Source organism: Manis javanica, chromosome 12 (assembly GCF_040802235.1).
Source record: "Manis javanica isolate MJ-LG chromosome 12, MJ_LKY, whole genome shotgun sequence".
Classification (NCBI taxonomy): domain Eukaryota; kingdom Metazoa; phylum Chordata; class Mammalia; order Pholidota; family Manidae; genus Manis; species Manis javanica.
The window spans coordinates 65,787,793-65,815,693 of NC_133167.1; the positions used below are offsets into that span (position 1 = coordinate 65,787,793).

At 41.3% G+C, this 27,901-nt stretch overlaps 1 protein-coding gene and 1 pseudogene across 5 annotated transcripts in view; one reads left to right on the forward strand and one right to left on the reverse strand.

Moving 5' to 3' along the window:
* The window catches only part of SPC25 (SPC25 component of NDC80 kinetochore complex), a 75,591-nt gene that overhangs the window by 26,292 nt on the left and 21,398 nt on the right, over positions 1 to 27,901 (forward strand). For 3 of the 5 annotated variants that reach the window (XM_073218745.1, XM_073218743.1, XM_073218744.1), the window contains exon 6: positions 15,280 to 15,373. In XM_073218745.1, the coding sequence (XP_073074846.1) occupies positions 15,280 to 15,373 (94 nt within the window). Of the gene's footprint in view, positions 1 to 10,480; positions 11,763 to 15,279; positions 15,374 to 17,014; positions 19,412 to 27,901 lie in introns of those variants that run through there. The other 2 variants (XM_073218747.1, XM_073218746.1) reach the window with 2 other exon arrangements.
* Positions 7,505 to 8,800, reverse strand: LOC108397564 (small ribosomal subunit protein eS6 pseudogene; annotated as a pseudogene).

Sequence of the window (27,901 nt, forward strand, 5' to 3'; positions counted from 1 at the left end):
TCATTACTTGTGTTCTCCATGCTGTACTGCGTTCCCCATGACCTACCTATATGGTGATTGCAAATTATAGTGCCCCTTAATCCCCCTCTCCCTCCCCACCCACTGTACCCAACCCCTTCTCTTTGGTAACCACTAGACCCTTCTTGGAGTCTGTGAGCCTGCTGCTATTTTGTTCCTTCAGTTTTGCTTCGTTGTTATACTCTGCAAATGAGTGAAGTCATTTGGTATTTGTCTTTCTCTGCTTGGCTTATTCACTGAGCATAATACCCTCTAGATCCATCCATGTTGTTGGATATGGTAGGATTTTTTCCCTTCTATGGCTGAATAATATTCCATCTTGTATATATATACAACATCTTCTTTATCTATTCATCTACTGATGGACACTTAGGTTGCTTCCACATCTTGCCTATTGTAAACAGTGCAGTGATAAACATATGGGTGCATATGTCTTTTTGAATCAGGGATCTTGTTTTCTTTTGGTTATTTCCTAGGAGTTGGATTACTGGATCCAATTGATTTCTATTTTTATTTTTTTGAGGAACCTCCATATTGCTTTCCACAATGGTTGAATCAATGTACATTACCACCAACAGTGTAGGAAGGTCGCCTTTCTACACATCCTCACCAGCATTTGTTGTTTCTTGTCTTTTGGGTAGCAGCCATCCTAACTGGTGCAAGGTGATAGCTCATTGTGCTTTTAATTGCATTTCCTTGATGATTAGTGATGAGGAACATCTTTTCATGTGCCTGTTGGCCATTCACATTTCTTTGGAGAAGTGACTATTCAGGTCCTCTGACCATTTTTTAATTGGGTTATTTGTGTTTTGGGTGTTGAGGCATATGACTTCTTTATATATTTTAGATGTTAACCCCTTATTGGATAAATCATTTATTAATATACTCTCCCATACTGTAGTATGCCCCTTTGTTCAGCTGATGATGTCCTTTGCTGTACAGAAGCTTTTTAGTTTGATGTAGTCCCACTTGTTCATTTTTTATTTTGTTTCCCTAGCCCAAGGAGATACGTTCAGGAAAAAGTTGCTCATGTTTATATTCAAGATTTTTGCCTATGTTTTCTTCTAAGGGTTTTATGGTTTCATGACTTACATTCAGGTCTTTGATCCTGAGTTTACTTTTCTGTATGGAGTTAGACAGTAGTCTAGTTCATTCTTTTACATGTAGTCCAGTTTTTCCAGCCCCAGTTGTTGAAGAGGCTGCCTTTTCTCCTTTATCAAATATTAATTGACCATATCTGTGTGCATTTATATCTGGGCTTTCTATTCTGTTCCATTGATCCATGGGTCTGTTCTTATGTCAGTACCAAATTGTTTTCATTACTGTGGCTTTGTAGTAGTGCTTGAAGTCAAGGAGCATAATCCCCCAGCTTTGTTCTTCTTTCTCAGGATTGCTTTGGTTATGTGGGCTCTTTTGTGGTTCCAAATGAATTTTAGAACTATTTGCTGTAGTTCATTGAAGAATGCTGTTGGTATTTTGATAAGGATTGTGTTGGACGTGTAGATTGCCTTATACAGGCTGACCATTTTGATAGTATTCTTCCTATCCATAAGCACAGGATAGATTTCCATTTATTGATGTCTTTCATTAATTTCTCTCATGAGTGTCTTGTAGTTTTCAGAGTAAAGGTCTTTGACCTCCTTGGTTAGGTTTATTCCTAGGTATTTTATTTTTGATGCAATTGTAAATTGTTTTCCTGATTTCTCTTTCTGCTAATTTGTTGTTGTATATAGATATGCAACAGATCCCTGTGTATTAATTTTTTATCCTGCAGCTTTGCCGAATTCAGTCTTTAGTTCTAATAGTTTTTCAGTGGATTCCTTAGGGTTTTCTATGTATAATGTCATGTCATTTGCAAGCAGTGACAGTTTAACTTCTTACCAATCTGGACGCCTTTTATTTCTTTGGTTGCCATGGCTAGGACTTGCAGTACTATGTTGAATAAAAGTGGGGAGAGTGGGTATCCTTGCTGTGTTCCTAATCTTAGAGGAAAAGCTATCAGCTTTTCACTATTAAGTATGATGATGACTGTGTGTCTTTATTATGTTGAGGTATATACTGTCTATACCCTTTTTGTTAAGAGTTTTGATCAGAAATGGATGTTTAATTTTGTCAAATGCTTTTTCAGCATCTGAGATGATTATGTGATTTTTGTCCTTTTTGTTGATGTGATGTATGATATTAATTGATTTATGAATAATGTACCAACCTTGCATCCCTGGAATAATTCCCACTTGGTCATGATGGGTGATCTTTTCTATGTATTTTTGAATTTGGTTTGCTAATATTTTGTTGAGTATTTTGGCATCTATGTTCATCAGGGATATCGGTCTATAATTTTCTTTTTTTGTGGTATTTTTGTCTGGTTTTGGTATTAGAGTGATGCTGGCCTCATAGAATGAGTTTGGAAGTATTCATTTCTGTTCTACTTTTTGGAATACTTTAAGAAGGATGGGTAATAGCTCTTTTTTAAATGTTTGATAAAATTCAGCCATGAAGTCATCTGGAACAGGATTTTGTTCTTAGGCAGTGTTTTGATTACCAATTCAATTTCATTGCTAGTAATTGGTCTGTTCAGGTTTTCTATTTCTTCCTGAGTCAGTCTTAGAAGACTGTATTTTTCTAGAAAGTTATCCATTTCTTCTATGTTGTCCAGTTTGTTGGCATATAATTTTTCATAGTATTCTCTAATAATTCTCTATATTTCTCTGATGTTCTAGTGTTTTTTCTGTTTTTGTTTCTGATTCTATTTATATGTGTAGACTCTTTTTTTCTTAATTAGTCTGGCTAGGGGTTTATCTATTTTCTTTATTTGCTCAAAGAACCAGCTGCTGGTTTCATTTATTCTTTCTATTGTTTTATTCTTCTCAATTTTACTTATTTCTTTACTTTATTATGTCCCTCTTTCTACTGACTTAGGGCCTTATTTGTTCTTCTTTTTCTAGTTTCATTAATTATGTGTTTAGACTGTTCATTTGGAATTGTTCTTGTTTCTTGTGGTAAGCCTGTATTGCTATATACTTTCCTCTTAGAACTGCCTTCACTGTATCCCACAGGTTTTGAGCTGTTGAGTTGTTTTCATTTTTCTCCATAAATTTCTTGATCTATGTTTTTATTTGGTCACTGATCCATTAATTGTTTAGGAGCATGTCCTTAAGCCTCCATGTGTTTGTTGGCTTTTCTGTTTTCTTGGCATAATTCATTGCTAATTTCATGCCTTTGTGGTCTGAGAAGCTGGTTGGTACTTCAATATTTTTAAATTTACTGAGGCTCTTTTTAAGGCCTAGTATGTGATCTGTTCTGGAAAACGTTCCATGTACACTTGAGAAGAATGTGTATCCTGCTGCTTTGGAGTGGAATATTCTGTAGTTATTTGTTAGGTCTATCTGTTCTAATGTATGGATCAGTGCCTCTCTTTCCTTACTTATTTTCTGACTGGTTGATCTATCTATTGGTGTGAGTGGTGTGTTAAGTCTCCTAAAATAAAAGTGTTGCAGTCTATTTCCCCCTTTAATTTTGTTAGTCTTGGTTTTACATATTTAGGTGCTCCTATATTGGGTGCATAGATACTTATAATGGTCAAATCTTCTTGTTGGACTGTTTACTGTTATCTAGTGTCCTTCTTTGCCTCTTGTTACTTTCTTTGTTTTGAGATCTATTTTGTCTGATACAAGTACTACAACTCCTGCTTTTCTCTCTCTCTTACTTACATGAACTATCTTTTTCCATCCCTTCACTTTTAGTCTGTGTATGTCCTTGGATCTGAGATGAGTCTCTTGTAGGCAGCATATAGATGGATCTTGTTTTTTTAATCCATTCTGCCACTCTATGCCTTTTGATTGGTGCATTCAGTTCATTTACATTTAAGGTGATTATTAATAGATATGTACTTATTGCCATTGTAGGGTTTAGATTTGTGATTACCAGAGGTTCAAGGTTAGCTTCCTTACTATCTAACAGTCTATTTTAAGTCACTGATTACTCTATTTCAAACATTATCTAAAAGTAATTTTTCCCCCTTTTTCCTCCTCTACCTTTTATATATTAGGTATCATATTCTATACTTTTTTTGTATCCCTTGACTGATTTTGTCAGTAGTTGATTTAATTTTCACTTCCTTTTTAATTAATTGGACTATTACCTTTACTGTGGGCTTATTTTCTCTGGTGACAGCTATTTAGCCTCAGGAACATTTCCATCTAGAGCAGTCCCTTTAACATATATTGTAGGTCTAGCTTGGTGGTGGTGAATTCCTTCAACTTTTGTTGGAGGAATTAAACAATATGAAAGTTGTTTAATCCCTGTTTCAAGTTTAAATGATGATCTTGCCAGGTAGAGTATTCTTGGTTGGATATCCTTCTGTTTCATTACATTAAATATATCATGCCCCTTCCTTCTGGCCAGTAAAGTTTCTGCTGAGAAGTCTGCTGATAGCCTGGTGGGGTTTCCTTTATAAGTAAGCTTCTTTCTCTCTCTGACTGTTTTTAATACTTTCTCCTTGTCTTTCTAGGGTTTCTTTTGTTAGGTGCTCTCTGAGCTTCCATGACCTGAGTGTCCATTTCCTTCCCCAGTTTGGGGAAGTTTTCAACAATTATTTCTTCAAAGAGATTTTCTATCCCTTTGTCTCTCTCTTCTAATACCCCTATTATGTGAATATTATTCCATTTGGATTGGTCACACAGCTCTCATTATTATTTCATTCTTATTATCTCTTTTTTGGTTTCATTGTTTTCTTGCTCCCTAATTTTCAGTTCATTTACATCTTCAACCTGTGAAAGTTGCTATTAAATCCTGTCATTGTGTTTTTTCGTTTCAGATACTATATTCTTCAGCTCTGAGTGACTCTTTTGGAGGTCATCTGTTTTTTAGTGGAGGTCCTCCCTGAGGCCTTGAATGTTTTTATGTAGATCTGTAAGCATGTTTATAACTTTTACTTTGAATTCTTTATAAAGAAGATTGGTGATTTCAGTTTCACTTAACCCTATTTCTGGTGTTTTGTCTTGTAGTTTTGTTTAGACCAAATTCCTCTTCCTTTTCATTTTTTTTTATTGTTTCCTACGGAATGAAAGCTTTATGGAGGAGGCACTCTCTAGTGCCCAGAAGCTCAATTTTTGTGCAGAAGCCCCAGCTATTGGTATGCAGTGGGCAGGGCTCTTTTCTGTCTTGCAAAGAAGGGAAGTCTTTCAACCTGCCCACTTTGCTTTTGTCTCAGTGGGGCTGGAATAGGTGGCTGGGATTTCAGCCTCTCCAGTGTTCCACCTGTCTTTGTTGTCCAGGCCCACTAATCACCAGAGCACCATGTAATGTGGGTTCGTGTTCCCAGAGCAGATCTCCTGGGCCATGTGTTCAGTGGTCCTGAGGTACTATTCCTTCTGTACTCCATTCTTCTTCCTCCTGCCTATGGGCTGGGGTGGGAGGGCACTTGGGTCCCACTGGATCACAGCTTTCCACTTTACCCTTTTCTGTGAGGTCTTCTCTTCCCAAGGTGTAGGTAGTCTTTTCTGCAGTCTTTAGGTCATTTTCAGGTTTAGTTGTATTTGCTGTATTTTTAAGTCATATGTGATTTGGGAAGGAGGTTTCTTCCTTGCCTTCCTACACTGTCATCTTTTTCCAAGAATCCCCAATATAGTATTGTATTCTAAGTTTGTTTCAAAATTTAAAAAATCTAGAACAAAACATGGTTGTAAAATAATGGAGAGCATAAATTCCCTGAAGTAAAAATAGAAATTTCTCTCCCCAGAGACACATTTGATTTTTTTCAGAACTGTGCAGGAAGCAGGCTGCTTGTGTGAAAGGAGAGGACTTGGGTGGGGGTGTCCTTCATCAGAGCATTGGACTGCTGTGAACTGGGCTAACTGTGGGGTGTGGTGACAATGCATTCAGCAGGGAGTGGAAACAGTCCATGTTCACCTCCACCCCTGGCATCTGGTAACATAATATGTCATTGCCATACTGAGCTCAGAAGACCAGGTCAAGGAGAAGGGCTCTTACATTGGATAGCTTCCATTTCAACAGGGGAGACAGGAAGTAGGCAGTGACCCTGCAGCATCTGAGTGCTTTGATCAGGGAACCCTTGGGAATTCACTCTGTGTATGTGTGAATGGAGGGTGGGGGGAGCAGACATCAAAGGCTTCCCAGAACATTTGAGTCCCAGCTGATGTCTCAAGAGGTTGGCTGGGGTAGGAGGGCTCAGAAGTTGACTCTTCCCAATACCTATCCCCAAACCCCATCCTCTTATTCCATCCACTTCCTCCTTGTCTTCTTATCAGAGGCCTTAGGATATTCATAACTAGCTTCCAGTTTAGAATATTTAACACATGATTGCAAATATCAGTTTATCTGAGAACCCCTGGGTCCCATGCCCTGGCTTCTCAAGAGGTAAGGAGGAAAGGAATGAGAGAGTTAGGGACAAGCCCCTCTTGTGACCTGATCTGGGAAGATTACAATAGTGGTCACAGATCCACACTCAGAGAGGGGGTCACACAGGGACACCAGTAGGGAGCTCTGTGGGGCAATGTCAGGGGCTGTCTACATGTACAGAAAAGTGGGTTAAAACTGTTGTTTTGCCATATTTGCTATTTTGCTTTACTGAAGAATATTAAATTACAAACATCATGACATCTTCCTTTCTCTAAATATTTCAATATAGAGCTTTGAACAAAATAAGGCCATTTTCCCACATAACCACAAATCTGTGTTACATTGAACTGAACTAACAAGAGTTCCCTAGGACCCTTTGATTCATCCTGCTCTAAGATGAGTTGCTTTTTGTGTCTCAATATTCCAAGCTCTGATCACCATAAATCTCTCAGGCTGTATCTTAATCCTCCTTGTTACTGAATTTTGCTTTTGACTTTAATTTGTAAGCCTATAATTAGATTATATGCTTATTTGCACTTTATTTACCAAAGCTAATTTATTCTAAAATTTGATAAAGCAAAACTTTGAATATTGCCTTAATCTATCAAGAACCACTTAACTGTAAACATTTGGGAAGGCTTTACTAAGCTATATTTTTGTTTTTGATATGTCTTTTAGGTCCTTTAAAAATCAATCTTCCAAATCAAGTATTACTCTATGAATTACTTCTATATGAATCTACAATGTGAAGCAATTTTAAAACTGGCAACTTATTGAGGGGTGATGCCTCAATATGTTAAATTTTGTGAATCAACCACACTTGCCCATAAATAGCACCTGGTGTAAGAACTTTATACCATGCACTTAAGACTGCCTACTGCATGCTTTGAATTTAATTGTGAGATTCACAGAGAGGGGTGGTGGCCATAAGCTGGAGCTCTGGAAGCCAGAAAATGGGGCTGCAGCTTCTGTTCCTGTTTAAGTTTGAAAAAGGAGTCAGTAAAGGATGAATTTTACTTTCAAATAGCCAATCAACCAGTTTTAATGGTTGAGAACCACATATAGAATTGAACCCAGTTAAAGTCGATAAAATGAACAGCCTTTTTTGCAGGCCTGCAAGGTTTTTAGGTAAAACTAGAAACAATGAGAATGAATGGAAACAATTTTGTATACAAAGTACAGGAATCTAATAGGGTGTGGTTTTATGTGAAAAGTATGCAAGGAAAAGTATAGTGTTTTGTTAAGGAAACAAGAGTAAAATTTTGTCCTAAAACAACTGGTTGTTCCATATTAAAAAAAAAATAAAAGAACAAGACAAATGGATATAGGAAATTATAGAAGGTTTGTGGAAAAGTTTTATTTTGTGAAGTCAAAGCTGGCTAAAATTAGATTTATTTAGAAGCGTTTTTAAAAATAAGCTCAGTAATGTACTGATATAAAACTGAAGTTTAATTTCTCCCTGTTAAAATCACAAAATCTCTTAGATCATTAAGAAATTATAACAAAAGATTTTTCACTAATTTTCATGTAATCTATCCAGAAAACAGATTCTGTCTCATCAAAATATCTCTTATGATTCATGTTGTCTTTGCTTTTTTCTTTTGCAGACTATTTATTTACTATTAGATTGCTGTATAAAATACTCCACCCCCAACTTTTCTATGACCCCTTTTCATTTAAGTTTTATCATGAAAAGTCAATGGAGAACTGATGTCTGATTTTATTTGTTACTCAAAAAATTTCATTTTTGACTGGATTCAGACTCATATAGAGAAGCTCTCAGAGAGGACAGTCTCTACCTCTTGGCCATCTGTTCCTGGCATTTTTCTTTGGCCTCCTTCATTTTCTTGGACAGAAGTTTAGCATATTCTGCAAACTCTTTCTTATTTTCCTCAGTGTGCTGTTTCTTCAGAGCAATACACCAATGTTTGTGTTGCAGGACATGTGGAGTAACAAGATGTTGAATCCTAGGCACTTTGATCCTAGGTTTCTTACTGTCTTTGCTTAGGGGATTTATCACAACATACTGGCAGACTTCATCTTCTTTAGAGAGACATGGATTCTGCTAGTTCTTTTGGATCCCAAGCAATGAGGCACAGTAGTGTTTGTGAGTTCAGGAATATCCTTCTTCCCTTTTCTTGCAATGACCAAGCTGAGAACACGCAAATTGGCATCCACAATGCAACCTTGAACAGATTTGTGCTTTCTCCAGTCCTCCTTGGTCTGTAACAGGAATACCCCTTATTCAGCAGAAAACAGACATGGCCATGGGTCAAGACATCCTGCTCCATGGGGAAACCTTGTTTGTTATTCCCACCACTAATTTGGAACATATACCCCTTCCATTCTTCACCCAGAATGTCAGCAGCAACTTATGTGGCCATATGCTTCTTGTAAAAGGGACAAATTTTGTGTTTGTCATCTACTTCAATGAGTTTCTGGCAGCCATTGGCTGAAAAAGATGTTTAGCCCATCCTCAAGCAGCCTACCACCTCCGAGGTGCCACAAATATTTGGATTACTTAGAAAAACTGAGTCTTTTCAACATTAAAAGAGCTAAGGTTTTTTTTGTTTATTTACTACTATGTAACAGTGTATTTGCTTTTGGTATCTCTTAATTGTCACTTTGGTTGAATGAATAACAGTTTGTTTCACAGTGACTTGTAATCCTATTTGATCAAGTATTTTAAATCTTTTGCCATTTATAACAAATTTCCCCAAATCAAATTCTGAATGAAGTCTTTTTTTTTTTTTTTTTTTGAGAGGGCATCTCTCATATTTATTGATCAAATGGTTGTTAACAACAATAAAATTCAGTATAGGGGGGTCAACGCTCAATGTACAATCATTAATCCATCTCAAGCCTAATTCTCGTCAGTCTCCAATCTTCTGAAGCATAACGAACAAGTTCTTAACATGGTGAACGAATTCTTACATAGTGAATAAATTCTTACATGGTGAACAGTACAAGGGCATTCATCACAGAAACTTTCGGTTTTGATCATGCAATATGACCTATAAACAATCAGGTCAAATATGAATATTCGTTTGATTTTTGTGCTTGATCTATATGTTGATCCCACATTTCTCCTACTATTATTATTATTTTTATTTTTAATAAAATGCTGAAGTGGTAGGTAGATGCAAGATAAGGGTAGAAAACATAGTTTAGTGCTGTAAGAAGGCAAATATAGATGATCAGATGATCAGGTGTGTGCCTATGGACTAAGTATTAATCCAGGCTAGACAAGGGCATCAAGACATCCACGGATGCAGAAGATTTCTCTCAAAGCAGGGGGGGTGAGGTTCTGAGCCTCACCTCTGTTGATCCCCGAATTCTCACCTGATGGCCCCCCTGCGACTGTGCCTGTCTTAGGTTGTTCCTCCCTTGAGGAATCTTACCCGTCTCTGGCTAACCAGTCATCTTCCGGGGCCATACAGGGAAATGTAAAGTTGGTAAGTGAGAGAGAAGCCATATTGTTTGCAAAGGTTAGCTTTTTACTTCTTTGCAGATTTATGCCCTGTGGCTTCTATGCCCAGCACTTGTCTCGAGGTATCTTTACCACCTGGAGGAATTATGATACTCGGTAAATTCGATATGAGGCACGAATTCTATTTAAGGGTTGTAATTAGGAAGGAAGAAGAAAAGCTATAGATGTAGTGAATGAAGTCTTTTGACCTCAAATTAACTATGGTATTTTTCAAAGGGTCCCTGGAATATCTTAAAAGATCTGTTCTTTGTCCTTATAAAGAAAAAAATGTCCATTTGCTTAGACTTGTTTGACATGATAAATTGTAATGTTTTACATTACAAAATAAAAAGTAATATTTTACCTTCTGTGTTTATATTTATATGTGTAATTTTAATATAAGTATTCCTGAAATTTTATGAGATTTCTAAAAATCTGATATGTCTCGGTGTATTGCTATCAATCATAATTCCAGCTATTATCTTAAAATACTGTGTATCATAAAAATAACCAAATTTACTTGCCAATTGCATCATCTTTTTTGGTGAACTCTCACCAGATCTTTAACCATGGCTACTTTTAAATCTTCTGTCACTCACAGTTATTGTTTTACTCTTGATTCTTCTCTCAAAGCATTTTCAACCAACTACAGATGAAAATACTTCATATTCAAAGAGATTCATGGAAAATACCCTGACAAGTACAATACAGACTTCTGATAACTTTAAGGTCCTAACATTGAATGGGCAAAGAATTTCTAAAACTCTAATGGAAAACTGATTGACTCATGAAACTGCTAACCCTAGATCAAGCAAAAGATTAATTACATGAGACTGAATGAGCTGGCAAAGATTATTATAATTTTTATGGCTTTATTTGAAACATTGTTATTCTTTAATGTTTTGTTTTCCATATTTAAAATCCCTTTTTCTTTTTAAAAAAGGCCATCTAAAACATTAATTTGGTAAAATATACCTTGGCAAACAAAGTTTGAAAGATTTTTCTTTTTCTCACTACCTGTCCCCCCTGAATCCATCCATACACTTATGTTTCATAACAGGATAGGTATTTATACATAGGTTCAATAAGAATCTGTTTTCCTTGTAATAGGACATAATTGGATAAGTCCTTAGCTTGGCTTCTTACCCTAAAGAGACTTTTAAAGGTTGAATCTGAGATTCCTTATTACCAGACAATTTTAAAGAACTAAGATTGACTTTATAGAACCAGTATAGTCTCTTGGACATTACCAAAGCTTTGACTGGAATGTCATATTTGAAAATATGCATAGAATCCTTATCCTTACTAAGGTAAGGACAATCAAGCAAATAAGCCAAGTTGAATAAGATTAGACTTATTTTACACACATATTAATCTAGCACACATATGAATAAGATGACATAGAAAAAGTATGTCAATAGGAAATAAAAAAATATTATAAGAAATACTACAAAATATTTTATTAAAAAATAAAAGTATACCCATTATCAGACTCTAGTCCTATTAACTGTCTTTGAGGTTTTGTTATCTACCTGTAACCTTCAGAAAACCATCACAACAGACTATATATGGACCACTTCATGCCTGTTGATATATGGACCACTCTAGGGAGTTTACCAGAAGGCCTGATAATATCATGAAAGACAAACTGCAAATCAAGAAAATCCATCAGGTTGAAACTGCCATCCTCATTTCACCATCTACAGATGCTTCAAGCTCAAGTCTTGAAAATGTGTCAACTGGCTGCGGTCCAAAGTCAGAAACTGTGTTTATAATTTGCTCCAACTATTAGTCTTTGTTTTTCTTTTGCTTCCATAGAAATGCCTCTCATTGAGTTGCTCACATTATAGAGGCCTAATTTAGGTGGAAGTTCACTTGTAACACCACCTCCTGAAATAAAACATCTTCATGTTCATCCTGTCCTGAGTAACTATAACTATATTTGAGTGCTTATATATCACATTGTGTCTATCTAAAAACTCAGAAAAAAACAAACCCAATTACACATCCAAAAATGTAGATTGACTTAGAAACCTGAATCTGATTATACCCCATTTGATTTTCTTATTTGGTTAAATCTTGGCTCCTGGAAATCTGCATTCTAGAGAACTTTCATTCTTGGCTATTACTCTCCTTATAGTCATCAAATTAGCCTCTCCAGTGTGGTGTACCCTCTCCAGGGCTTCAAATGCCTTTCTGAAGCTACTCACAAGTCAAACAGTATCCATCAGGATTAGACAACTGGAAGAACTTAGTGATCACTATACAAATGATGAAAATCATGATGACCCTTGTCTTGCCTGAGGGTTTCAGTCCTGTGCAAGTTCACTATGGATTCAGTGAGACCAGTGAATGACATTGGAACATTCATGGGTGAAAGGGTTTATACCTGGCTTTATTTTCCCAGCAATAGGTCAAACACTAGAATAACATCTGCATCCAACAGTCTGCATGTCTGTGATCCTCTATCTCTGCCTCTGCCCAGACCACTAGCCATTGGGCAGAACTCTATTTGGTGACTCAGTCAATAATAGATTATTGCTATGGGTGTGGAAGCAATAGGCCAATTACACCATCAAGTAGTTGAGGTCAGGTGAGGATTCTGGCAATAGGAACTTCCATTTCCCCCACACTCCACCCCTCCAGGATTCTCACCTCACAATCTACATGGCCTCAATCTTCTGCAATGGTCCCTGTATGAGAAAGCTGGAGCATTGTAACCAGATTACACAACAGCAACAGAGGATAAAAACATACAGACATAACAAAAAGTCATGACACACAATTTTGATGTAGGTAACAAAAATTATAATCGTCAAGCCTGAGGAGGTTATTTCAGCTGTATTCAAAACCAGCTCTACTCAGATAAGTTCATGACTCACACTTAGTAGTGGCATGGATAGGGAGCTCCATGCACCACAGCGAGTAGCAGATTTACTAGGCTGTGTGCCCAATCCACAAAGGACTTAAGGGTGATAAGACACATGTTTTGATGATACCAACATGGGCAAATCTTGTCCATCAGGCAGGATGCATGCAAAAGAGTGGTCCTGTGATAGGACAGTAGCAAGAAGGGGGTCTGTCCAGGTCTCATATACCATACCTTTGCTCTTCTCCCTGAGGGGGTTATTGAGAGATCTATATATATGTGCATGCACTGGCCATAATGACAACACAAACCCCCCTGGTAAGATGCGCCTATCTTCTGGCCATTTAGGATATACTACCATAGTCTTTGGAGGCCACTCTACTGTTACTCCAGGAATACACAGGGGGCCAGCTTCCAAGCCTTGTCTCCAAGGTGCCAGGAGGGCCAGCCATCACTGGTCCATGTGTTAAAATGTCCAAGGCCATGTCCAGTCAATGGAGTCTCCAGAGCTCAGTGCAGTTGGTGCTGGCACCATTATTCTGTTGGCCAAACCTTGGCTTCAATGATTCTTCCTTAGTTTGTACTTGAAATTGTATAAAGGGAGTGTTGGGGTCCAGGGGTTGTCTTTGAGGTTTTGGGGAAATGCGAAGAGCAAAGAAGGAGGCGGGAGTCATCATGGAGGGTGCTCGAAAGAAGCCACTTTATTCTACATAAAGCTGTACTTTTTGTACTGCTATACTACTAATTCATGGTTACATAAGTATTGAAGATACCCATGCATGTGGCTTTCATGACCAGGTGTCCGGCCTTCAAGGCAATAATCTAGCTTCTTACTCATGGGTACAACATACTGTGTTTTCAGTTTCTCAAGGCCAGACATATCTGGGGTGAAGCAGCAGACAACAGTACTCATAGAACAGTAGGGAAAGTGGGGAGGGGGCCTCCCTACATCCCACCCCTTTCTATAGGACAGCAGCTGTCTGCTTTTTCCTTGCATACAAAGCAGAGCCCTGTGCCCAGAGCCCACAGAAACAATATATAGAACAACAGACAAGGAGGCCACATGTCCCAGCAGCAACAATGGTTAGAAACCATCACCAAGTGGGACCAAACTGCGACCACCAAGTAGACAGGGATTCTTGGAATAAGGCTTATATCTGAGACCATCTATTTCCTGGAGCACAGCTTGTATCTGCTGCTGGTGGTCTGGGATATAAACAGCAGTCAACATGCAGTAAAGCACAGGTGCCCTCTTGTGCAGCTGTGACTATATCCATAGCTATTTTGTTTTGTAAAATCACCTTTCACATTTGAGTGATTTCATTTAACAATAGGGCTAACAAGGACCTTGCTATATTCAGGACATAAGCAACATGCTGTGCTAGAGCTTCTATTTGTAATTCTACATCTATAGTGCCAGCTCCTGGGAGGAAAATATCCAGGGGGTAAAACCACCATGCTGTCCATATGGGACGATACCAATATTGTGATATACAGTATCCCAGTTATGTGTGGGTCATGGCAAGGTTTGTAGTATCTGCCCTGATAGGTATGGGCGGATACCTAAGTACAATAGCCTGTCAATTGGCAGGGAGATGGGACCAGCCGTATTCCCCACATATCCAAATGTTTTCTCCTGGAAAAAAGTTGGCGTAGTGCCCACATGGGCGTGACTGTCCCACCACTGCTTAGGGGTGAGACTGACAGTAACATTGGTACACAGTTCTCTGGGTAACCAGCCAACCATACAATTGGGTATGGAAACCTGCTGTTCAATGCACAGCAGAGCTATGGTTTGCAAGGTTAAATGTATAGTCGACATCCATCCCTGCCCATTATACATGATACCCTCCCCAGGCAGAGTGTTTGCTGATTGTCAGATCAATTGCTCCATTGTGCACCATTTTGCTTCACCTTTGGCATCACTGCGATTCCATGCTCAAAGGCATTCCCATGCAGACAGGTTGGTGGGGGCGATTTTCCATGGCAGTCAGCAATGATTTCTGTGGGCAGTTCCATACACACCCAGCAGTGGGAGACATTATGTACGTGGGCCCATGCCACCATACTATTGCTCTCTGTCAACCTGGGCAGAAAGACAGAACAGACTAAGACACCATCAATGGAAAGTCCCAGTTATCTGGGAGGATACAAGGGACCTTGTCATCTTGTGACAAAACTGACTGCCAGGGGCAGTTTTCCTGGTCTGATTCCAAATCAGAATGCCCGAGGACACTGGCAGAGCATCAGGTTCAGCCTTCAACAGAAATTGTGGTATTGGCCACACTTGCATGAACACAGTTCCTGCCAATATGGTTATTGCCCTCTCTGGCAAGGAAGCAGTCAATTTAAAAGGACACTTCACTATCCATGGGGTAACTTGTAACCCATGGGTCAGCCCCTACTCCCATGCCTCATACAAGGAGACCCATGGATGTCCTCCAAACACCAAGGTCCATGGCCATGTCTACTCTGTACAGCCAGGAGACCGTGTACGTGGGGCAGGAAGGAGCAATGCTTCTTTCAACAATTGTGGCTGCAACTCACTGGTACTTTGTTTCAGATTTTTCAAGATCTGTGGGCGAGCCACCACTGGCCTCTCTGTGGGAGATCCCCAGTGTTCTTTGGTTGCTCATTCAGCTATCGTACTGCTTCGGGTAAGTGCTTCACCCACTGCGTCCATCCTAAATGTTTCAATTTGCCTTTAACAACCCGTTTTTGTATCTCCTGTCCTGGAAAGTGTCTCCCTTTGTCACTGTTGACCATCAGTGGACACCCATAACTGGCACATAAGTGCTCCAAGGCCCGTTTAGTAGTCTGTTGGGTAGCCTGAGCCACGGGATGGGCAAAACCCAATCCTGTAGCCATGTCCACAGCTGTGAATGCATATTTACAGCCCTGATAACTGGGCAAGAGCCCTATGTAATCTACTTGCCACACCTAAAAGGGTTTCGGTGGGCGGGGGAGCTGTCCCTCTGATGATGATGTGGGTAAAAGTGAATACATTGAGCACATGTCTGCACTGCTTGTTTTGCATCAGCAAATGTCAGCAAAATGTGCCACCTCTGGGCAACTTTACACATGGTTCTAGGGACTACATGCCCTAGTTTTGTTGGTTGCATGTACACAGGGGGCAGTTCTGGAGCATATGAGCCCTGGCCAAGGTGTTGGCCACGTCATTCCAAGGGCTTCATGCCGGGCCATGTCCTGAGACATGATATATCAGGGCACCTTCCTTTAACCCATGGTTCCATAGGTCCTTCCACATCATTTGTACCCACAGTGGGTGATGGCCTATTTCACAGTCATGTGCTATCCACTGAGGCAACCAGTGAGGCCACAAAACACACCGTAACTGTCAGTACAGACAGTTATCTGACCTGATTCTCTAGCCAAAACAAGTCACAATGCCCGTAATTCAGTCCACTGGCTGGATTGCCCTACCCCAGACTCATACCAGAGCTTTTCCTGTAAAGGCTGAATGGCAACAGCCACACATGTTGGTGAGTGGCCCTTTGCAGATTTGTCTGAATACCAGGCCTCTGCTGGTGGCATCGCTGTCCCCTCCTCATAGGGGCTTAATGTTAATGCTTCCATGCTTGGTAAGGTGAGTGGGGGTTCAATCACAAAGGTTAATGGTCCCAGGACTTGCTGCAATTCCTGTAAGAGAGGGCTTTAGAAGAATCTAGCCTGTTGTTCTAAATAGACTCCCCACTTGGCCAGGGTGCATGTCTGGAGAGCCCCAGTTGGCAATCCCAATCTGGGGAGCTGTAGCCAGGCTTGCACCCACCCTTCAATTGGGAGGGCAGTAATGGCCTGTAGTGCTTGCATTCCCGTGATTCCTCCAGTAGCCAGTAAGGTGGCATATGCTGCTGCCAGCTGTTTTTCCAACAGCAAATAGTGAATCTCTGTTCCTTTCCATAACTGAGACTAAAACCCTATTGGGACTTTGTGGACCCTGTGCTTCAGCCAAAATCCCCAACCACACCCATCTCTGCTGGTAGACACCGTCAGCAGGAATGGCATGGAGGGGCCAGTGACTTGCAGCATCTGGGCCTGAGCCACTGCTCTTTCTGTCTCAGCAAAAGCCCTTTCCACCTCTGGTATCCAGTCCCACATTTTCCCTCACTTTATAAGATGATGCAGCAGCTTTAACAGCATGGCTAAGTGAGGGGTAAACGTTCTCCAATACCCCACCAAGCCCACATATGTTTGTAGCTGTTTAAGTTTCTGGGCAGGGGTAGTGTTGTATTTTACCAATCACCACTTCAGGTAACACTTTTGTCTTACCCAACTAGACAACACCCAAGAACTTGACAGAATAACTAGGTCCCAATATCCCTGATGAACGTAGATGCAAAAATACTCAACAAAATATTAGCAAACCGAATTCAAAAGTACATCAAAAGGATCATACACCATGACCAAGTGGGATTCATCCCAGGGATGCAAGGATTGTACAACATCTGAAAATCCATCAACATCATCCACCCCATAAACAAAAAGAAGGACAAAAACCACATGATCGTCTCCATAGATGCTGAAAAAGCATTAGACAGAATTCAACATCCATTCATGATAAAAACTCTCAACAAAATGGGTATAGAGAGCAGGTACCTCAACATAATAAAGGCCATATATGATAAACCCACAGCCAACATCATACTGAACAGTGAGAAGCTGAAAGCTTTTCCTCTGAGATCGGGAACAAGCCAGGGATGCCCACTCTCCCCACTATTATTCAACATAGTTCTGGAGGTCCTAGCCATGGCAATTAGACAAAACAAAGAAATACAAGGAATCCAAATTGGTAAAGAAGAAGTCCAACTGTCACTATTTGCAGATGACATGATATTTTACATAAAAAAACCCTAAAGACTCCTTTCCAAAACTACTAGAACTGATATCAGAATACAGCAAAGCTGCAGGATACAAAATTAACACACAGAAATCTGTGGCTTCCCTATACACTAACAATGAACTAATAGAAAGAGAAATCAGGAAAACAATACCATTCACAATTGCATCAAAAAGAATAGAATACTTAGGAAAAAACCTTAACAAGGAAGTGAAAGACCTATGCCCTAAAAACTATAAGACACTTTTAAGAGAAATTAAAGTGGACACTAACAAATGGAAACTCATCCCATGCTCTTGGCTAGGAAGAATTAATATCATCAAAATGGCCATCCTGCCCAAAGCAATATACAGATTTGATGCAATCCCTATCAAATTACTAACAACATTCTTCTACTAACTAGAGCAAATAGTTCAAAAATTCATATGGAAACACTAAAGACCCCGAATAACCAAAGCAATCCTAAGAAAGAAGAATAAAGTTGGGGGTATCTTGCTCCCCAACTTCAAGCTCTACTACAAAGCCACAGTAATCAAGACAGTTTGGTACTGGCACAAGAACAGAGCCACAGACCAGTGGAACAGAATAGAGGCCCCAGATATTAACCCAAACATTTATGGTCAATTAATATTTGATAAAGGAGCCATGGACATACAATGGGGAAATGACAGTCTCTTCAACAGATGGTGCTGGAAAAACTGGACAGCTACATGTAAGAGAATGAAACTGGATCACTGTCTAACCCCATACACAAAAGTAAATTCGAAATGGATCAAACCACTGAATGTAAGTCATGAAACCATAAAAGTTAGAAAAAATCATAGGCAAAAATCTCTTAGACATAAACATGAGCGACTTCTTCATGAACATATCTCCCCGGGCAAGGGAAACAAAAGCAAAAATGAACAAGTGGACTATATCAAGCTGACAACTTCTGTACAGCAAAGGACACCATCAATAAAACAAAAAGGTACCCTACTGTATGGGAGAATATGTTCATAAATGACAGATCTGATAAAGGGTTGACATCCAAAATATATAAAGAGCTCACACACCTCAAGAAACAAAAAGCAAATAATCCAATTAAAATGTGGGCAGAGGAGCTGAACAGACAGCTCTCCAAAGAAGAAATTCAGATGGCCAACAGACACATGAAAAGATGCTCCACATCACTTGTCATCAGAGAAATGCAAATTAAAACCACAATGAGCTATTACCTCACACCAGTAAGGATCACCACCATCCAAAAGACAAACAACAACAACAAATGTTGGTGAGGTTGCGGAGAAAGGGAACCCTCCTACACTGCTGGTGGGAATGTAAATTAGTTCAACCATTGTGGAAAGCAGTATGGAGGTTCCTCAAAAAACTCAAAATAGAAATACCATTTGACCCAGGAATTCCACTTCTAGGAATTTACCCTAAGAATGCAGCACTCCAGTTTGAAGAAGACAGGTGCACCCCTATGTTTATTGCAGCACTATTTACAATAGCCAGGAAATGGAAGCAACCTAAATGCCCATCAGTAGATGAATGCATAAAGAAGAGGTGGTACATATACACAATGGAATATTACTCAGCCATAAGAAAAAAACAGATCCTACCATTTGCAACAACATGAATGGAGCTAGAGGGTATTATGCTCAGTGAAATAAGCCAGGCGGAGAAAGACAAGTACCAAATGATTTCACTCATATGTGGAGTATAAGAACAAAGAAAAACTGAAGGAACAGAACAGCAGCAGAATCACAGAACCCAAGAATGGATTAACAGTTACCAAAGGGAAAGGGACTGGGCGGAAGGAGTAGGAAGGGAGGGATAAAGACAGGGAAAGAGAAAGGGGGTCTTACAATTAGCATGTATAATGTGGGGGGGGGCATAGGGAGGGATGTGCAACACAGAGAAGACAAGTAGTGAGTCTACAGCATCTTTCTATGCTAATGGACAGTGACTGTAATGGGGTTTCTTGGGGGGAACTTGGTGAAGGGGGGAGTCTAGTAACCATAATGTTCTTCATGTAATTATAGATTAATGATAATAAAATGAATAAAAGAAAAAGAATAACCAGGTCCCTGCACCTTGTCTTCATTGACGGCCCATCCCCACCCCTGGAGAGCCTGATGCAAACTGCAAACCACAGCTTCTCTATGTGGAAGAGAATCAGAAGTTAACATTACATCATTGATATAGTAGAACACTTGAACCAAGGGGAGATGGGACCAGGTGGCCAGGTCACTAGCCACCAAGCTGTGACACAAAGTAGCAGTGTGCAGGTATCCTTGTGGGAGGACCACAAACATCCATTGGCAGCCCTCTCATGTGAAGGCAAATTGATCCTGGCTTTCTGGTGCAATGTCAATGGAAAAGAAGGCATTAGCTAAATCCAACACAAAGTGATAAGCCCCCAAAGTCACAGTCAGTTTACCCACCAGGTCAGTAATGTTCAGTACTACTGCATGCAGTGGGGAAGTCACTTTGTTTAGTTCTCGATAGTCCACTGTCATTCTGTAAGTGCCATCTGGCTTCTTCACAGGCCACATTAAAAGGGCTGTGTGCTGGGTGGATGATGTACACTTCTTCCAACTGCAAAATGGGTTGGCCAATTTCCTCCTGTCCACCGTGAAGCCAGTATTGTGTAATGTTCACTATACAGGTGGCTTGTGGCAACACCAAAGTTGTGTGGTGGGGATGAATTCACTGCACTGTTTTCACAATACACACATGTAATAGAAACTTCCCCAGAGTCATTTGCATTGTTAGACCATGGAGTACATCCACCCCTAGAATGTATTCTGCTCTCAGAGATACATAAACCACACATGGATGTGGGAGCAAGCATCCAAATCCCAAAGTCAGAGTCACTTGCTGCACTCAAACTGTTTGCCCACCATAGCCCTCTATGACTGCAGAGAGTCCCCAGAACCTATCTGGGTTGTCACAGAGATTTGAGTCAGCACCTGTATCCACCAGTGCCAACACCTGCTGTACATTCTGTGGGACCAGTGAATGGCAAGTTTAACACACGGCCTCTGGTCCTTTGGTGTCCCAGTATACCGGGTATCTTGGCCCCACCCTTAGTTGGGGAGAAAATCAGCATGTAAAGTGGGAGTTCCTGGTCCAACACAGCACTTGTCTGTGCCCGCTTCAGGGCAGTGGGCAATAGTGTTTGCTTCCACACTCCCATCAACTGCTTCCACAGTCCCATCAAGACCTGTAAGGGCTGTCCATCAAACTTTTCATGAGCCAAACTAGCAGCCAAAATGTTAGTTCATACTTGTCTGCATCTTACTTCCAGTGGTCCTACCACAGCCATCTCTAGTGCCATTATTGCCACTGTTGTGTTTTTTTTCCTTGTGCTGCTTCACCACGGTAGTTCTCACCTTGGTTGCCTGAGGTCACTTTACTTCTACATCTCCCAAGTGAGCTAATACTGACACTGCTTCATATATTGAACAGTGAGTATACAGTGCTAGCAACACAGAGACAGTCCCAAAGATAACTGCAGGACTGTTGTCTAGAATAAGATCTTTTATATTGGGCGTTAACAGTTCCTCATCTGGACTGTGGTAATGGGGAGCAAACATTATTTGCGTCATACTCATTTCATGGAGCATGTGCACCAACTCCTGATACATGCTCCACTCTGTTATGTGTTCCAGCATGTCCCCTGGGGTATCCCACACTGCCTTTGCTGCAGCCATTAACCAATTTATCATGGTCTTATTGCCAGCATCTGGGTTTGTGCACCTAGTGCCCTGCAATACTCGCTGCATAGAGGGTACAACCTTTGTGCTGGTGAGTTGCAACACCTCAGAGAGTGAGAGCTCAGTATTTTCAGTGCCCTCATCCTACAGCCACAACAGCCAGGCAGGCACAGATTTACCCAAATGTTGCTTACACTACGTGGCCAAATTCCACAATTCCATGGCCGTGTTTGCCAGGTATCTATTCAGGGGCTGCATGGCTGCACCACCACGTCTGCAGATTCTCCTATCTCCACGCATTGCCACACAGTGGGGTGAGCATGCAAAGCCAAAGGTGCTGTGCCGCACTCGAGGCTTTCAGCCCACAATGATGGGGCAGTACTCAGTGGCCTCTGTAACATACACTCGGCAGCCACCAGTCTTTACTCAAAGTCTTTCTCCTTCCATTGGAGACTCTGCACTCGCTGCTGCAACTCTGCAGTTTTGTAAGAGACATGGTGAACAACCATCAGGATCATCTACACCACTCACCCAGCTGATTTCCGGTGGGCCAGAGGAACTAAGGACTCTAACGTCTCCATTGCCATCTGTATAGTCTCGGGGGTTGAGTGTACGGACTCCCAATTCTCCAGTGCTATCCAAGTGGTCAAGTATGCTGCCCCCAGGTACAAAAGAGAAGCTGGGGGCTACATATCCACCACCCACCCCTTGGCATCCAGGGAAGCCAAAAGACCATTGCTCTCGTGACCACCTACCTCATCCTGCTCACAGTGCCAAGTGTCAGGGTCCAGGGATTGCTGTTGATGTCTCAGACAATGCAAAGAGCAAAGAAGTTGATGGGAGTCATGATGGAGGGTGCTCAAAAGAAGCCACTTTATTCTAAATAGAGCTGTACTTTTTATACTGCTGTAGTGCTAATTCATGGTTACATAGTATTGAAGACATGCATGTGTGTGGCCTTCATGGTCAGGTGTCTGGCCTTCCCTTATCTAGCTTACTCATTACTCATGGTACTCCTTACTCATGGGTATAATACACTGTGTTTTCAGGGTTTCTCAAGGCCAGACATATCTGGCTTCATACAAGGCCAGACATACCTGGGGTGAAGCAGTGGACAGCTGTCCTCATAAAACAGTAGGGAAAGTTGGGGGGTAGAAGGCTTCCCTACAGGGAGGCAGCAATATGTGTTGGCATGTCTATAGGGCTCAGTGCTCCCTTCTAGGGCTTATCATTCAAATACTGTATCACTGTCCATAAGTGAACTGACCATCTCCACAGATGGTTTCTGACTTCAGGCCAGATTTTAACAAACCATTGTACTTCTCTATCATGCCTGCCACAGTATGATTGTAAGGTACATGAAACTTCTGTTTGATTCCTAATTGTTGCACCCATTTTTGTAGTGCATGTCCATTAAAGTGGGTGCTTTGATCACTCTCAATTACCTGTGGTCAGCCATTGGCTACAGAGAGATGTTCCAGGCCTCCTTTGGTCATCCATTGGTCTGCACAATGCATAGGAAAAGCAACCAGAAGTCCAGTATCTATGTCCACACAAGTCATGGCATATTGGTACCCTTCTCTCATGGGCATGGGCCCAATATAGTCTATCTGCTCCCTGACAAGGGGTATTAGCCCCTTAACTATTGTCCCATGTTGCTGTGCAACTTGGTGTAAGTCCACTTTAGATCATATAATGCACTCCTGCCAGGCTATGCTTACTTCTTCAAAGGTCAAAGACAGGCCACATTGATGGGCTACAGCCCACATTGTCTTTTGCCCTGCATTCAACAAATGATGATATAACCATTGGGCCACATCAGAGGCAGGTTTCCTTCTAGCCAGTGAACCTGGGCCAATTCATCTGCTTCATCATTTCCTGGGGATGCCAAAGGCAAATGAGCTGTCATATGATATACTGTTACTATTTTGGTCTGACTGAAGGTCCATAAGTCTTGCCACAACTCTTGTCCCCAAAAGGGTCAGTGACCAACCAACCAGTTGGTATGGTACCACGCTGGTAGACACAGACTCAAGCCTCAATAGATGGCCCAGCTGTCAGTACAAATATAGGGGAGTGCTTCTGGCTAATTACAAGTCACACTGCCCACAACTCTGCCCCTTAACTGCTCTTTCCCTTACCTTCTTTCATCCATATTGTCTCAGTATTAGGATGGAAAGCTATGGCCCTCCATTTCAGGGACTTCCCACAGCTGGAGCCATCTGTGTACCATGCATCTTCAGGTATAGGGGCTCTTCCCTCCTGATAAGGACTCTCTGCTACTAATGGCTCAACAGTAAATTCTTCCTGCCTTTCACTAGTATATGTCACTGGCCCCAGTAAGCAATGGAGTTCTTCAATAAACAGGCCAAAGGGTGCTACACTGCTGTAGGTATGTGCCCCACTTGGCCAGTGTAGGCACCTGTGCCGTGTCATTCCATGGCTTTTGGGTCAAGTCTCATACACAGTTCACAATGGGATAGGCATTTCATCCATATAATAGTACAACTGGACGACTGGCAGTTTCTCCCATGCTGCTAAGTCCTGAGCTACAAGTCCATGACAGATGGTGGACTTTGGAGGTATCCCTGTGGAAGGACAGTGAAAGTAGATTGCCATCCTTCCCATGTGAAGGCAAATTGTTCCTAACGTTCCTGTTCTGTGTCAATGGAAAATAATACATTAGCAAGATCTACAATGTAGTATGTTCCTAGTTCATGACTGAGGGTATCCATCAGTCTGCAATAGAGGAGACAGCAGCATGCAGAGGGGGTGTGACTTTATTCAATTCTCTGTATTTCACAGTCATATGCCAGAAGCTGTCTACCTTTTTTACTGGCCACATTGAGGAATTGAAAAGACTATCAATGGGCTTTATAATAGCCACTGTTTTCCAGTTCCTGAAGGGTTTCTCCAGTTTCTTTATGCCTTCCAGGGAACTTGTATTGTTTGGTATTTGTCACTCTCTGAGGTACAGGCAGAACTACAAGTGGGTGATTAGCAGCATGTCCCTTCAGAACTGCCTTCAACACAGGTATCCTCAGTCTGAACTCACTTGAAGTGCTCTGTAGCCAAAGACCATGCAGGATTTCTACCCCCAAAATATATTCTGGGATGAGAGAGATCTACACAATATACTCTTTTGGGTGTAGATGCCCTATTCCCAATGGGATTTGGGCTTGTTTCACTCTGATAGCCTTACCCTCATATCGATCTATAACAGTGGGGGTCAAGGGAAACTGCTTAGGGTTGCCATAAATCAGTGAACATTCAGCCTCTGTGTCTACCAGAGCCAGGACACATTGTGCATTCACTGGGGACCAATGGATAAATATTTCAACATGTAGCCTCTGGTCCCCCCACCCAAGTCCCTCAGGATAGGTAACTTCACCCTCTCCTAAGTTGAACCATGTCCCCCAATCATTTTCCTATGCTGGTTTGGGCAAGGTTGGCTCACTGTCCAGCAGGAAGTCTTGCAAACACACAGGGATTTTGGCTATGTCTGCAACCTCTGCTTCTTCATTCTTAGTGGTCAGAACTGCTGCTCTGGTTTCAATTGTTGCCACAGCTCCAGTAAGACTCTATCTGACTTCCCATCTAATTTCCCTCTGTCTGCTTCTGCCCCTATTAAATCAATCCACATCTGGGTCTTCATGACCTTCATGGGGCCTTTTAAATTCTTTCTCTGAGTAGCAGACTTTGTTTCCTTCCATACTCTCATTTCTTCAGCCTCTCCCAACTCTGCTACCTTACAGGTAACCTCACTTTATGGACTGCCCTAAGTAAGGGACAAGAATGGCCACTGGGGCCCAAAGAGGGATGTGGGAGCCATTTGAAGCACCATATTTCTCATCCCTACAGTAAAAGGCTCCTCATTTGGGCCATAATTCTCTAGATTATAGATGGCATTTTTCATGCCTAACTCCCATAACACCTATTGGAGCTCAGCATATATCTGCTGTCTAGTGGGGGACAATACTAAATCACCCTGATTCGGCCATACAGTATGAAGCATGGCCATATCTCAATCAAGGAGGGAGTGATTTTCTGGGGTCTAATGTGTATTTTCTAATCACTGCCTCAGGCAGGATGAACTGTGAGGGAAGCCAGCTTTCCCATCTGTTATCCAGACAGAACAGTGTCCTACCCCTGCCCCACCCTTATCCCAAAGATGCAGGAGCAAGCTCTTATTGACTTTGGGGGCTTCTTCTGAAACCAGGAGCCCAAATCCACCAGCTTACCCTGAGTATAGGGGTGGAGCATAGAGTGATCCATGAACTGGGGAGGGGGCTGCACCTCTCCCAGAAGAAGCTGCGGCTGCTGGATCTTAATTTTCTTTACTACAATTGGGCAGGCTTTCAATAGAGGAGGGGTTGGTACCTCCAGCACTACCTCTTCATTCTTCCCCAGCTCCTCCTCCATTTTCAGGGCTGATGACACTTTTCTCTCCACTCAGCTAAGTGACTCCTCTGCTACACCCTTTATATTTCCTTCTGTGCCTCACAGAAATGCTAGCTCAATCTATCTCTCACAGGAGCACATTCTTCTCATCTGTTGACCTTTTCAATACTGTGAAAAATAGCCAACCCAGTTCCCACCACTCCAGGGGCACTCTGTTTCTCAGGGCACCACTCTCAGGGCACCTCATTATGCCAAGGGCCACCCCTACAGTCTCAGGTGTCACCTCCACCTGCCTCAAGTCCTGGGGTGGGGCCCAGTCTTCTAGGAGGCAAGCCATCTCTGACCACATGTCCATTGGGAAACACTCAAATGTCTTCCCATCCATAGGGGCAGCCTGCTGAGGTATCCCTCCTGTGAAGGTAGTCTGTTCCCTTCTTCAGTCTACAATGAATTCTAATGACTACCTCAGTGGTCTTACCTGAGGATTTCAGCCCTTGGCAAGTTCACTATGGATACAATAAGACTGAAGAATGACAATGGACTGTTTTTGGGGTAAAATGGTTTATACCTGGCTTTGTTCTCCAGTGAAAACTTGAGCATTAGAGTTACATCTGTATCCAGCAGTCTACACGTCTGTAATCTACCTCCATCTCTGCCTCAGACCAGAGTATCGGGCAGGACTCTTTATATAATGACTCAATCAAAACAGCTTATTGCCTATGGATATGGAAGCAGTAGCCTAGGCATAGGCCAATTACATCATCAAGTAGTTTAGGACGAGGTGAGGATTCTGGCCATAAGAACTTCCATTTTCCCCACAGCCCTCTTTCCTTGCAACTCAACCATTGGTAGCAAGGACTGTGTGACCTTCTCACCTATAAAAGTCAAAAGAGTGGTAACTAATAACATTGTACTAGTCAGTCATATTCTCAGCTTGATGGGAGAATGACCAAAAGGGGGGAATTATTAAAATTAAATACAATGAAATCAGTCTTGAAAATTCCCTTAGCAGACAAACCTATTAAACCACATAAGTGAAAGTTGATTTAGCTTATTCTACAAAACAAGTGAAACTTAACTTGTGCTGCTTCTCATCAATGTCTCTGGAAATCATAATTGAAACAAGTTGTTCTTCAAAATTGGCATGAGGTAACCATTTGTAACTAACCCCCTACCATTAGGAAAATGCTAATCCCACAACAAATCATTATAAATAACCAGCCCCTGTATTATCACTATATAAGCTGTCCTATAACACTATACTTCTGAGCTGCATTCCACCGGAGGTTTGAGAGCTCCTGGATCATGAAGTGTTCTTATGTGTAGTAAACTGTTGCTACTACTTTATTGACCTGGTGGTTTTAGTTTTGCTATTTCCGGGTCTTTGGCTATGTGTTAGCTGCAAATAACTCTCATCACACAATTGCTTGAGAAGAGTAGCTGCATCATTTGATAAAGGCTGCATTTCTCCCTGTCTCCTCAGCAGGTGTGCCCTTGGTGATATAACCATGCGTTTCCACCCTTCTAATGAATCACCAGGGTTTCCATGTGCCTATTAGGACAGAAAGATGAATAAGCAGGCTTTTCACACCAGGAACAAGAGCCCATACCACAAATCATGTGTGGGTAAAATTGTAATATTTCCAGAATATCTCACCTGGATTTAGTACATCTGCATATCAAAAAGCAATCAAGGGTGGAGAAAAGTATGACTTTAGTGCATTTGCATCTTTCCTCAGGGGTGGAGAAGTTTATCCCATATCAATGGGTAATTACCTGGGCAATGGAGGGCTTATCTGTACCTGAGAGGTGAGGGAAAGGGCCGGTTTTGCTTCTGCTGGAGTAGAAAAGAGATAAGGGCTTGGACTGCAGTTTGTAAGCAATAAATGGGTTTTAAACTTTATTTCTCCCTTTAACTGATTTCGGTTTTTAGAGGTATTTTGCCCCAGGATTTCCTCTCCCTGGACTTACATCACTACAAGTGAGACAGGGACCATGGGCTTAGAGAGAATAGGGTGAGGGCCTCCGGAAAAAGCAAGGCAGAATATTTACAGTCAAAGCAATGTAACAATGTAAGGTTCCTTATCAAAATTCTGTGTTCAGCATTATGCAAACTCAAGGTCACACTAATTCTCTAGGATAAAGATACCAGACTAGGAATATACTCATCTTCAGTGAGATCAGTTACAGTTCAAAAGGCCAGGAGCAACTTGGCCTGGAAT